The sequence below is a fragment of the Brachypodium distachyon genome, chromosome 1, assembly GCF_000005505.3.
Source record: "Brachypodium distachyon strain Bd21 chromosome 1, Brachypodium_distachyon_v3.0, whole genome shotgun sequence".
In the NCBI taxonomy this organism is placed as follows: Eukaryota; Viridiplantae; Streptophyta; class Magnoliopsida; order Poales; family Poaceae; genus Brachypodium; species Brachypodium distachyon.
This window is the reverse complement of record NC_016131.3, coordinates 51,698,084-51,711,171: the sequence shown is the minus strand read 5'-3', so window position 1 is coordinate 51,711,171 and position 13,088 is coordinate 51,698,084. Positions and strand designations below refer to the sequence as shown.

The 13,088-nt window shown below is 44.0% G+C and overlaps 1 protein-coding gene across 1 annotated transcript; it reads right to left on the bottom strand.

Moving 5' to 3' along the window:
• Positions 1-5,316: 5,316 nt before the first annotated feature.
• On the bottom strand, positions 5,317-10,737 carry LOC100837508 (metal transporter Nramp5). The gene is made up of 13 exons (XM_003557277.4): positions 10,376-10,737; positions 10,118-10,196; positions 9,995-10,035; positions 9,680-9,758; positions 9,475-9,579; positions 8,901-9,010; positions 8,289-8,470; positions 8,118-8,187; positions 7,587-7,760; positions 7,255-7,359; positions 6,887-7,018; positions 6,380-6,475; positions 5,317-5,927 (listed from the first exon to the last, which is right to left on the bottom strand). The coding sequence occupies exons 1-13, from the start codon at positions 10,484-10,486 to the stop codon at positions 5,577-5,579; spliced, it is 1,635 nt and encodes a 544-aa protein (XP_003557325.1). The 5' UTR covers positions 10,487-10,737; the 3' UTR covers positions 5,317-5,576.
• Positions 10,738-13,088: the final 2,351 nt, after the last annotated feature.

Genomic DNA, 13,088 nt, shown 5'->3' with positions numbered 1-13,088 from the left:
GAGAAGGAGATGGGAGCTAAGGGGACGTGGGCAAACAGCATAGTGGTGGGGCCAATGCAAATTCTTTGAAATTGTTTGCATGTGCAGCTGAGGAGTGACAGCAACGGCAGCGAGAGGAGATTGCGTACTATTCAGAGGATAAAACAATCTAAAATGAGTAAAGGTTTCACTGCATTGGGCTTGCCGCAAAATGTTATACGTCATTCTTTTTGAAAAAAAAGAGAGTACAAAATAGGACGGTAACTTCATATATTATTTGCATGGTAATTTTAAAATCATAAAAAATTGTTGACATGGCAATTTGATACAAAATAAGATGGCAAGTACATATATTATTGGATGGTAATTCTTAGCCATGGAAAAGTTATCGGCATGGTAACTTGATACAAAATATGATGGCAACTTCATATATTACTTTTGGATGGTAAGTTTTAGGCCATAATATTTTTTCCGATGTGGCAACTTGATACAAAATAGGATGTCAACTACATATATTATTTGGATGGTACCTGGCAACTTCATATATTGTTGGTTGGCAATTTTTAAGCTATAAAAAAGTTTAAAAAAATATATGAATATGAGATTTAGATTTGAAGATTTTATCGAGCACATGATTTAGAAGTTAAAGAATTGTCAATTTCTGATTTAAAATACATGAATACAATAGATATACATGTGCATGCATATATTCAGCTAGCGCATGCTGCATGCGTACGCGCACCAAAACGGGCGCGCCTCCTGCCCGCTAAGGTTGTCTTGTACAAAAATGTTAAAGACTCAACGGTTCACAGATATAAAACAAGAATGCACACAGTTAAGTCTCTTAAACTGACTAAGCAAACAACATGTGGTAACTTATATTTCAATGCATGGTAACTTTTAAGGTGAAAAAAAGTCATCATAACTACTTATATAGGATCTAGTTTCGAAGGTTTCATCGAAATAAATCTAACAATATAAACAAAACATAAGTTAAATACGCTGGTTAAAGGATAAAACATTTTAAAAACCCAAGATCTTAAGATCATTGATCAGTTCTATCTTGTACTAAATGCATGCAGCAGTGTGCTTGTTTGCGTGCCGCCAGAACGAGGCAGCGGTGTGCTTGTTTGCATGCCGCGAGATCGAGGAATGGAGGCTGGCCGTCGTGCCGTATTGCCGTCCTTTACAAAATGTTACTTTACGGATTTACATGAACGTTGCTACAAGAGTTAGTCAACACATATGAGATTTGCGTCCGTGCATACAACGCAATAGGTACTTCTGTTTCTCTCAAGCGATCTTACCCGAACGACGGCACGAACGCTGGTTGGTGTACGCTCCATAAATTGATGGTTTTTTAATATGTTCTGTCACCTCCGTGTAACACGACCTACTCCTATATGTTGGGATAGGAATGAGCGATGGGTCGATTAGTCAGTCCGGCCGACATAAAGAGGCTTTCGAAGTTGATGTTGATGGTTTTGGACGCTCTTCAATCGGACTGGGTCATATTCCGAAACTTAATCGACCCTAGAAGGAAGGGGGTGGATTTCAAATCCGATTGGTACGTTTTAATTTTTTTTAAACATGTTCAAATTGATCTAAATTCAAATGGCATCTAGAATACTGGTACCTTGGTACCTCCCAAGTACGGTAGAATTGTCCCACAAGTTATTTGATAGCTAAAACACACGAGCAATTCTACCGTGCTTGGGACTTTGGGAGGTACCTCTTGGTACCTGCTAGCCCAAATAAAGCACCTCGTGGAGATCTGCCGTTGATTAACACAGCAACGCTCCAAGCACGACGCCGCTTCTGGTACGAACGTTTTGCCCTCGCGGAAGCTGCAAGCTCCTCGTTCTTCTTCACCACTGCAGCAACCGCTCCATTGGTATGAACGTTTTGCCCTCGCGAAAGCTGCCCGCGAAGTCGAGTGTGGAGCTTGGTGTGGGGATTGCACCCACTGAACCAGCGGATTTGACAGGAGAGCACTAGGGAATTGTCGTTGCGTATGAAATTGGGATGGGAGCGAATGCCGGCCGGCAGTGTTGCAGAACCAGTAACTTTATTGGGAGCGGGCCGGCGGGCAAAAGACTTGGCGCTGCTCCCCGATGCACGTGATGTGGTCGATCCCGTCGCTGTGATGGCTCAGATCTCTGCAGAGCGGACGGTTGAGGTTTTTTTTTTCCCTGCACCGTAAAACTCCTCAAGACACACGGTGATGTGACATTTGGTTCACGACCGGTAGGTGACCAACAACATCAATCAACGTGACATGCATGTCTACCGGGTAGGCAGGCTAAGCCGAGTTTAGTCAGGCTGTGAGGCGGAATCCGTTTCGCTCGAGCTAGAAGCTGGCGTGAGTGCGTGCGGGCGGGACACCACAGGTTGGCGTGCAGGTGGGTTGGCCAGACGGGCCGAGTGAGGTGCAGCCCGGGAGAAAAGAAAGAGGAAAGGTGGGCTAGGTCAGGTGGAGACCAGATGGGCTGGGGCGTAAGAAGGCACTGGCTGCAGAGAGGGGGTGGTGCATGGGCCTTAGGGAGGTTAGATACACTTGTTACCAATGAAAATAGGACCTCACGTGTCGGCTGTGCGGTAGCTTACCTAACTACCGTACCCTTTTCACCATCCCTCTTGTCGATCCCGTCTGCGAACCGAGCCCACGACAGAATCCCCACACGCAACCATTCCGAGCCTGCACAACAACCATTCCGAGCACACACAACAGAATTAAGAAACCACGGATGTCTCACTTGCATGCATGCAAGTAAAAACAAGAATGATGATGCATGTTCACCTCAACCAAGATTCCTTCATAATTTGAAAATTCAAAATGTTTTAACGCTCAGACGACGCGACGGATTTACGATCCGTTTTCACCGTTGAGTTTGTGACGACGAGGGCTTCAAAAGTAGATCCCACTTGGATATGTTTCGACAACTTATTTTTCTAGCTTAAAAGTTACCCACCACTAATACGTGAGTTACCAAACATATGCACAAGAATTTACCGGCTTAAAAGCTAGATCGTCACTCGAACACCTAGGTAACTTGGACATCTCGATAATTACAGTGGTACCATGGTTGTGAATAGTATCAGGGACAACCGGTTAACTACAACAGTGCCATGGCTGAGTAGAAACATCAATTCCAATATCAGCATTAGTAATTGTAAATAAAACCTAGTTAACTATATTAGTGCTATGATGCAGGTGGTAACTTCCACACAAAAACCTAGGTAACTCTGTTAGTGATATGGTGGTAACTGAAACCTAGATAACTGGATAGTTATGTCGGTGGAACGATGGTAACTTTAAACTAAACGAGTAGATAACCACATGAGTGTCACGATGATAACTATAGCCTAAATGACTGGATAACTAATGTGTGTCATGATGATAACTGAATCTAAACAACTAGGTAACTACATGAGTGTCATGATGATAATTGAAACCTAAACAACGAGGTAACTACATGAGTTTCATGAAGGTAAACTTAAATGACTGGACAACTTATTGAGGGTCATAACAGTAACTGTAACCTCAACGATTGGATAACTGAATGAGAGTCATGACAGTAACTATAACCTAAATGGTTGGATAACAACATGAGGGTCATGATGGTAACTGTAACATAAATGAATGAAAAATTCACTTAGGTATTGTTCTTGACCACTTTCTTTAAGTTCGGAAGTTATTGGCTCATAAATGACTGAGTTACCTAACAATTCACACTTATTAATCGGCTTAAAACTATGGCCCCACTTGGGAATGCTTTAGTGACTTCAATTGAGATCAGAAGTTACCGACTGATAATACATGAGTTACCAGACCAGATTATTCACAAGTAGATACAATATATTTGGGTGAATTTCTTCGAACTCGGAAGTTACCAACGAGTAAATATACCGGTTACCAAGCTTTTTTTATGTGTAGTTTTTGGGTTCACAGTAAAGTAGATCTCACTTGGTAACTACATCGGTGCCATAGTGATAATTGTAACATGGACAAATTGGTAACGGTAACTATAAGATGAATATGCTACGGTGGTAACTACTACCTTGATGGTTGGGCTACTACACCATTGTTTTAGTGCTAATACTCCGTACCTACTAAAAATAAGCTAACACAACAAGTAAATTCATCCAACAAACTCCACCAAGGAATCTAATCTAGCAATCAAATTTAGCAATGCAAAATAGCTCACCTAATTTGCAACATGATAGGTATACATTCACTAAGAGTAGATGTAGTAACCATACCTCATTGAGCACATCGCAAAGATGTACAAGAAGTGCCTTGCCAATGAGAAAGACAGTAAAGGGAAGAAGCAATCGATCAAAATAGTCACTCACTGCAGCTACAAAAAACACCAAAAATCATCATTTCATTGAACACCTCCAGTGCATAGAATAAACCCGAACCACCATTTCATCAAACACTTCCGGTGCACAGAATAAAATAACCATCCTCTAGTTGGAATGTCAACGCCGTCTTTGCGTCGCCTGCATCAACTCGCCATGGACCGATGGACACTGGCCATCTGCACCGCCACGGACCAGGGTCGCCCTCGCCCAACACTCTGACGCTGCCGCACACCACCCTTGCCCCTTCGTCCTCGCAGCCGTCTCAAATCAGTCTTCTATCTCCCTGCCCATGCCTACGTGGTTGCAGCCGCAGCCGCCGCCGCCTCCGGCCTTCCACACCCACCTCCTTTGCCTCGGCCCCCTGGCGTACCCATACCCACATGCCGCCTCGGCCTCTGGGCCACCCTGATGCCGCGCGCAGCCTGCTCTATGCCGACCGCGGGAGCACAGCCCGTGCACTCCATCATAGTCTTCCTCAACTTGTTCCCCGCCTCCCTTCTCCATTCCGGGAACCTCCCAGCCGCACGCACCCTGTTTGACCAGATGCCCCGTGGGAGGAGCAGCGAGGGGAGGAGGCGGGGAGAAGGAGTATCTCAGAGAGGGGCGGCCCAGGGAGCAAGTGGCAAGATGGAGAGGGGACGATTCTGGAGAGGAGTCGCGTGGAGAGAGATGAGAGAGCAGCGTGAGAGAGATTGATGGAGAGGAGAAAGAGAGACAGGGAGAGGAGGAAGAGTAGAAAAAAAAAAGATCGCGCGATGCAAATCCGATGACGCGGAGCGCGTCCACGCGTAGGAGCAGTTGCCGGACGGCATGTAGATAGATTTTCCGATGAAAATATGAATTTTGTTGGGGCAACTGACCTCATAAAAACCAAGGAAAATGTTCATTTCAAGTGCGTGATGAGGTCCAATATATCAACTGATAACAATTGGCGTAGAACGGAAGCACAGAATAGGTAGGGATCAGGCGATCAGCAATATGAGGCATTCAATTTCATTCCATTTGCCAACTCATGCATTTGTCGATGACACCAGGAGCTTTGGGCACCACACATCCGGATACACTTTCCATACACATATCACAATTGCAAAACCCTAATGAATTAAGCGCCAGCGTTACAAGGATGAACGAACGGTTGACACGAATGTACGTGTCATCTCAACGTGAAGTACATATGTTTACTATACCATGTATATATATCCACAGAACACTAAAAAAAAACTCAATCTCTAGCTAGCCTCTGCCGGCCGGGGGGCACCGTGGGCCGGGAGTGGAATGTCTGCCAGGTCCTCACGGTAGGGCACCGGTGGCTCGTCGTCGTCGACCCCGGCAGCGCCATTACCGGCCTTCTCTGCGTCGCCGGAGTCGGCGACGAAGGTGATAACGGTGTCCTTCCTGAAGGTGAGGTAAATGACGGCGATGAGGTAGACGAGCATGAGAGGGAACACGGCGACGCCGACGAGAACGTTGGCGTACTTTGGCAGCGAGTTGTTGATGAGCCACCCCACGAAGCTCGTGCTCAGGAAGTAAACGTTGATGCCGATCAGCATCAGCCCAAGCGTCCACGAGAACACGATGATCTGCAGTCACACGCCATGGAACTTATTTTCAGTAAGATAACAAAAAACCCACGTACATATCTATCACACTGTGTTAGGACAAAACTAGATGTACATTTATTTGTGAACGGATGGAGTAATTGTGGGTAGTTACGTAATGTGAATCGAGACATTTGGCCCGTATGATATGATATGGCATGGTTGTTGCCATATCATGGTACCTATTTTGTCTGGTACGTTCAACAGATTGGACTACATGCATGTGAACGTACTTTTATTAGCTAGTATACTGAATCCATGCATGACGCACATACATCATTTCATCTAGAGGATGACATGCAGGCTGCATTTTGTGCAAGCTACGCTAGCTAACTGAAATTGTTGATGTGCATGCATGTGTACGTAGGTATATATGTCCAAAGACAAGCATGCAACAAAAGGATATATGAGAGATATAAGGAAACACAGCTTACGTAGATGGAGTTCTTGTGCGGGCCCATCTTGCTGGTGCTGCTGCTGAACTTGAGAAGCGGGATGAGCGCAAAGGGCAGCTCGAAGGACAGTATCATCTGCAGGAGTTGAATTCAATCACAAGAAACCAATTAAGGAACATATCAAATCATTTAGTTCCCTTTTCTTTCGTTGATTAATTAGCAAGCTCCATCGATCTAGAATTCTAGATAGTGCCTTTGTTAGTTAAATAAAAGCATTTGTTATTTTAATTTGCGCGCGGTTTTAAGCTAAGCACTCGTTAATTAACAGCCATGTATATATAATACAGAGTAAGTCAAGATAAGTCCTGCTAGCTAGCGATATATATCTAGTGGACGCGCCACATACATATGTGTGTGTTCTCTGACGAGTGAAACGACGGCGACCGGCCGGTGCTTATAGTACTGTTGTTGCTGCCGTCGTTTTCTGTCGGTAATTAGTAAGACGCGTGGAAAGCTAGAGAGAATTAATGAGGAATTCGTAATCACCGATGCGATGATGATGAGACGGCCGGCGCCATTGGAGCCGCCGATGATTGAGACGACCAGGCTCGGCGCAATGGCGATGCACCGCGTCATCAGGTTCCTCATCCACGTCTTCATCCTGATGTCCAGGAACCCCTATATTTATATGATCAAGATGAAGGTCAAATTACATGTGCTTTAGCATTATGTATGTATCGTGCATATGCTTGGGTAATTACCTGATTTAGAAAGTTAAAGATTGTGGGTGGAGTCCTACCAGGCTTCCCACAAATATAAAAAGATAACAAGCAAGTAAAAGGCGCATAACTACTACTGGTAGATTCTAGACATGCTCTTAATTAATTATATTTGCTAATCATAAGTGGTATTACCTGCATGATGTACTGGCCAGCGTATGTGCCGGTAATGGTGGAGCTCTGCCCTGAGGCTAACAGCGCCACGCCGTACACGATCGAGCTCGACCTGCCCAGCACGTTCTGTTCCAACAACGCAAAAGTTTGTCTGATCATAATACTTTCTCCGTCCAACAAATTAAAAATGTCTCAAATTTGTCAAAATTTGGATTTATCTAGACATGACTTAATATATAGATGCATTCAAATTTAGTCAAAATTGACACATCTTTCGTTGGACAGAGAAAATATATAGTTTATAGTTTAGTGGTAGCTAGCTGTGTGTGAATCATGTATTGCTGCTGTAGTACCTTGAGCAGAAAGGAGGAGTTATCCAGGCTGAGATCGCTGCATTTGTCGGCGTCGCCGGGAGAAAGGTTGTCCCCGGAGCAAACCGTCCCGGAGACGGAGACGACGGCGATGTTGATGAGCAGCGCCACGAACAACGCGAAACCGCTCTCGTAGAGGAAGTAACTGCAAGCATCCTGATCGACCCAAGGAAAAAAGCAACACTGATTTAATACCATGCAAATTGTTCGTGTTAATTATAGTTTTTTTTTGGGAATTGGAAAATCTTCGTTTATCACAACATTCAAACTCATAGTATTTTACACAGGGACGGAGCCAGAATGTAAGTATGGAGGGGGCAAATATAAGAAGTTTAAGATTGGAGGGGGCAAATTGAATAATAATACTAGTATTTTTTCTATTTTTCTTCATGTATACTACGAATTTTTGTTAGGGAAGGGGGGGGGGGGGGGGGGAGGGCACTCTCCGTCCCTGATTTTACGGTTTAGTAGAAAATATTTTGTTGTCGTGAATATATAAGCAATTGATCTGACCTTGATTCCTCTGACCGATGCCGGAGTTTTCCTCGAGAGCACCAGCGCCGAATGCAAGAACAGGTTGTGCCTGCAGCAGTACAATCCTTAATTAGTACGGAGTATATTCCATCAGCAGCTAGCAGTTAAAAGAGCTTGAGTTACTGAATGATCTGTGCCCATTTTGCTTACGGCATAACAAGAGCTCCAAGGAGGGCAATGGCGTCGGCGGTGGCGCCGTCTCCCTTGAGCCTGGGGATGAAGAGCCCTTTCAGGACTTCCTTGGCTGGAGGCTTCACGATGCTCATCTCCCCGAAGAAGCATGCCGCCATGACGAACACCAGCATCGACACCACGAACTCCAGCTTTCGCACCTAGCAATAATGTAACCCATGCACCAAACAATTAACAGTCAGTTCTTTTAGTAAATTACATTATGAAGTTACCACTCCCTCTGATCCTAAATTCTTGACTCAAATTTGCCTCAGTATGAATGTATCTATTTTTAAAAATCGTCTAGATACATGTAATATTTCAACAACAATTTAGAATCGGAGAGAGTAGCTACGAAGATCTAATTACACACTCTGTTCTTTGTCAGTGACATTCGGATAATTTATTACTATCAAATTTAGGACCTGGCTTGGGTGTGGGTGACGATCCAGTCCAGGTATACTAAGTGTAAATGTGTAATAGTTGACTTGATTTACATGTTGCCGTGTGACGTAATTTTAACTCTGCTTCTTCTTTGTAACAATGTTTTTTTGGGTAGCAATCTAGACTAGATAGGATCTACGTACGTACCCCGTATCTTTGGAGGCCAAGGAGGAGGAGCGTGCTGGAGCCGGTGATGAGAACGCCGATCCACACGGGGATGCCGAACAGGAGGTAGAAAGCGAAGGCCGTCCCTATAACTGCATTCAACCCAAGAAGCAAATTTGTTAAGTTACCCGTTAAATTAACCATGCCGATTAGATTCCTGCTACTTGCAGCTGCTGCCGTTGCTGCTATTGATCACAGTCACAGGATAAGACAACCGATAATTTTTAAACAGAAAAAAGACACATCTGGTCGTCACGGCAATAAATGAGTAATTTATTTATAGTAGTAGTATATCTTTGCAGACTAATTCCACATCTTGAGTCACCCTTCATATATGTCATGTGTGTGTGTACCAAATTAACATTTTCTTTATATATAGTTATAGAAGAACTGTTGACCAAAGGACAATCAAGTAGAACAAATAAAGTGCCGGCCATGTGGATGGATCCATTGTGAGGGCCCGGCCGGGCACCGGATATATGCTGGTATCACTGAGCATGACCTGATTAATCACTACAAAATCAAATATGTCAGTTAGACGATTCGTTTTAACAACCTTCTGGGATGTCTGCAGCGATCACGGCTACCTCCGCAAGGAGCCATAGGCAGATCATAACAAACTTTGGATACTCGCTCTTGCATATCTCCGCAAGATGCCTCCCTGCAGGTGAGTTGGATCGAGGTAATTGCCATTAGTGCCTGCCAACAGTTAATTATGTCTTTATCGTAAATATCAGTGTGCTGCATGCCAGCTTTAGTACCTGTCACCACGCCAAGGTTAGCAGCTAGTGATTGTATGATCAGCGCGAAGATGAGGCCAACCAGAATCACCCAAAGGAGCTGTAGAAAGGTACAATCAAGACAACAAACAGCAAATTGAAGACAGACATTTATACAGTTATTAGTTGGATCTCTTTTTTCTTTACAAGATCCTGAAAGGGTAAAAGTTCAAGATTTTAGAAAAGAGATTATGATATTATTAGCAAAAAGCAAGAAAAGTATTCCCTGCTTTTTCAGCAACGTAGAATCAAGTAAATTGGAATCAACAACAACAAAAAAAGAGACTGAAAATGTACCTCGTATCTGTGATTGGCGCCGGCTTGCAGGTCCGTTTCTACTGTACCAGTTTTACCACCGTGAGAACTATGGGGTTAGAGACAGGAAGAGCAGGGAGGAAGAAAGAAAAAGGGGGCGCTTACAATTGCCAGGATCCAAGTAGGCCAAGGACACCATGAACCCTGGTCCAACATGGGCAAGGAACCTTTTCCACGAAGGCCTCTGTACACAACCCAAACAAAAAGAAGTGCTATAACGAAAAGAACATGAGAGGTTCCATTTGCAAGAGCTGTCTAATTTAGAGAGTTTGACTGGCCACCACCACTACCATATTTGCATCTCCACTAGCAAACTCAGTGGACTGAGACAACAATGGTTCATTAAGCTGTTGGAAAACTAACCTTGATGATCTGCTCACTGTCCTCGAGCTTCTTGGTATCCTGATCTTGCGATGTAGTTGTTCGCCAGCTCCGCGCTCTCTCGCTGCCCGGCGCTTCTCTCTCGATCTCCATTGCCGGCCTCTCTCAGTCTCAGGCCAGCTCGCGAGGTTTGGACAAGATATGCTGGTGACCTCTGGTTCCACACCCTCTTTGGTGCTTATATACACGCTTGAAACGAAGAATGATGTGTTCAAAAAATTATGGGCCTTGGTCTCTTTGTGTGGACGTATACAGAAAAGTAATCTTCATCTGGCATCTCTTACCAGTTACCGAGACCAAACAATGTCTGCTGCCTAGAGTAGTACCCTCAATTCCTTTTCTCTGCTGTAGTTTATATGTATTAATGGTCCTAGTCACTCAAACGTTGGGTGGCCGTATCTTGTCTTGTGTTTGTTTGCCTGGCCAAGCAGCTCCGGTGAGAGGCCAAGTTAGGCACTGTCTAAAGCAACCTCCAATGGCTTTTTTTTTTGACGGGGACCAATGGCTAGTTGTTTGTTTGCTGAGAAGTAAAAGTACAACTGGTTTACAATTTTCTTATAAATTTCACATGCGGAAAAATACCATCAGTATCGACCTTAATTACGTATATTTCAAAAAGAAGAGTTCATTATTTTGTATCACGTCAGTCAAAGTTGTGCAGAAAGAATAATGGCCCATGACGACACTTACCTAATCGTGACAGGGGACGGAGAGAAAAGCTTGTCCATGGGGAGTTGCTTATGTTAATCCTTCCTAACTCGTATGATATGATAGACGACTTGAGCTACAGAATAAAGTTTGTTTCTAAGTAAAGTGATATAAATATCAAATAACAGTTTGGTCTTAGACTACCATAGTAGCAATGTTACATAACAAAAATTAATAACATTATTGTTGAGCAATGAAATATCATAGCCTCATAATGGTATGTTGTTTATACATGATTATTATTGATGTAGGAACACTCGGTGTTGGATCGAACACTCAGATTTATCCGGATTTGGCCCCTCTCTTGGAGTAATACCCTCCTGCCTAAATTATCGGGGAATCACATAGTACAAGTGTACAACGTCATTTACCCGGGTACATAGTGAGTCGGGACTTGGCAGGTTAGGGTTGTGCTTATTGTAGGCTTCTGAATCCTCGGATTGCTCTCCCTTACGTGCAGGCAGGGTCTTGGTTACCACCCGATAACCGCATTTACAAGGATATAATATAGGTTTGTATCATATATTAGTCAGTAACGAGTCACTTAAATGGTATCATATATTAGTCAATACAAGGCCGGAAATTTTTGAATTTGAACTTAACACATGGATATAGTATAGGTTTGTATCATATACTCCCTCAGTTCCATATTAAGTGACTTTCTGTTACATGTATCTTGACGTTTTTTAGGCATAGATACATCCATATTTGAGTAAATTTGAGTCACTTAATATGGGACGGAGGGAGTATTAGTCAGTAAACGAGTTGGTATTCGGAGAGCTCGCCTGGTTCGACTCTGGATCCTGCTTTTTCGCAAAATAAATAAATAAATATTAAAAAGTAAAAATGATGCATTGAGGAGAGTTGAACTAATGACCTAGCTGTACCCTGACGGTAGGTGGTGCCTTTCCACTGCGATAGAATACCTATTGTATAATCTTAGCATTCATATCTTAATTATTTCCTGTAAAAAATTTGAATTAAAAAATGATTTAAATTTGTTCGGTAACCATTCGGTAAAATCTCGGTTACCGCGTTAACCGCGTTTACCACCCCTCCATCCTCTGAGTAGAACTCCATGTTGTGCCGGCCCAGTTTTCTGGTCTTGCATGGGAGGAACCCGTTTGACTCCTGCCAACTATCTCGCAATGTTTCCTTTTGTGACCCCAAGCACCGCCGACTAAGTCGCGGTGCGCCCAAGTATGGGTCCGGCTCATGGCTCGTGTACTGGTTAACCTAGCTACCATGCTTAGTTCGACGACTCATGTTGTATTCTTATATGGTGTTATAACTATTCCCCGCAAGCTCCCATCAACATTTACAAGGAGGTCGTAACAGAAGGCCAAGTCTAAAAACATAATTGTGGCGGATTGATGTCTGGACATGAATATGGTAACTGTGCAAGAGAACTTGCGGCCTGGTTCACTTTCTCTTCACCTAACAACTCAAGAACCGGTTTCAGGTGAGAGCACTTTTGTCGCTACTCTAGCTAGACCAAAAGGGTCACATCGGGTTACCCACTGTCTCCTTCGCTTACTCATAATACCCGGACAGCCCAGGAATCGATAGAACTAGCAAGATGCCCTTCAGAACCAGAAACCCGAGCCAGCCAGAGCGTCCCCCCTCCCCCCAAGGCCTACCCAGCTAGCCATGAAATTATTATAATTTTGCATGGTTCTTTTTTTTAGGCAAAGACGGTCGTTTCCGTCATTCGATTAGAAGAAAAGAAACTGTACAAACAACCGGATCCCCTAGAATCCGACAAGAGAGAGGGGCACGGGGGGGGGGGGGGGGGCAAAGTAAACAAAAGACTCGAAAGAGGCTAGCTAAGCAACCTCTGAAGCGGGTAGGGGCTTTGGAGCGGAAGATCCGCCTGTATGTTCCGCTCCTTCCAAATCCCCCACCATGTAGCGATGAGCCTACCGCTAAGCGCCCGCTTCTCCTTCTTCGGGAGGCCATGGATCATGCCATCCCAGTGAGCATTGAT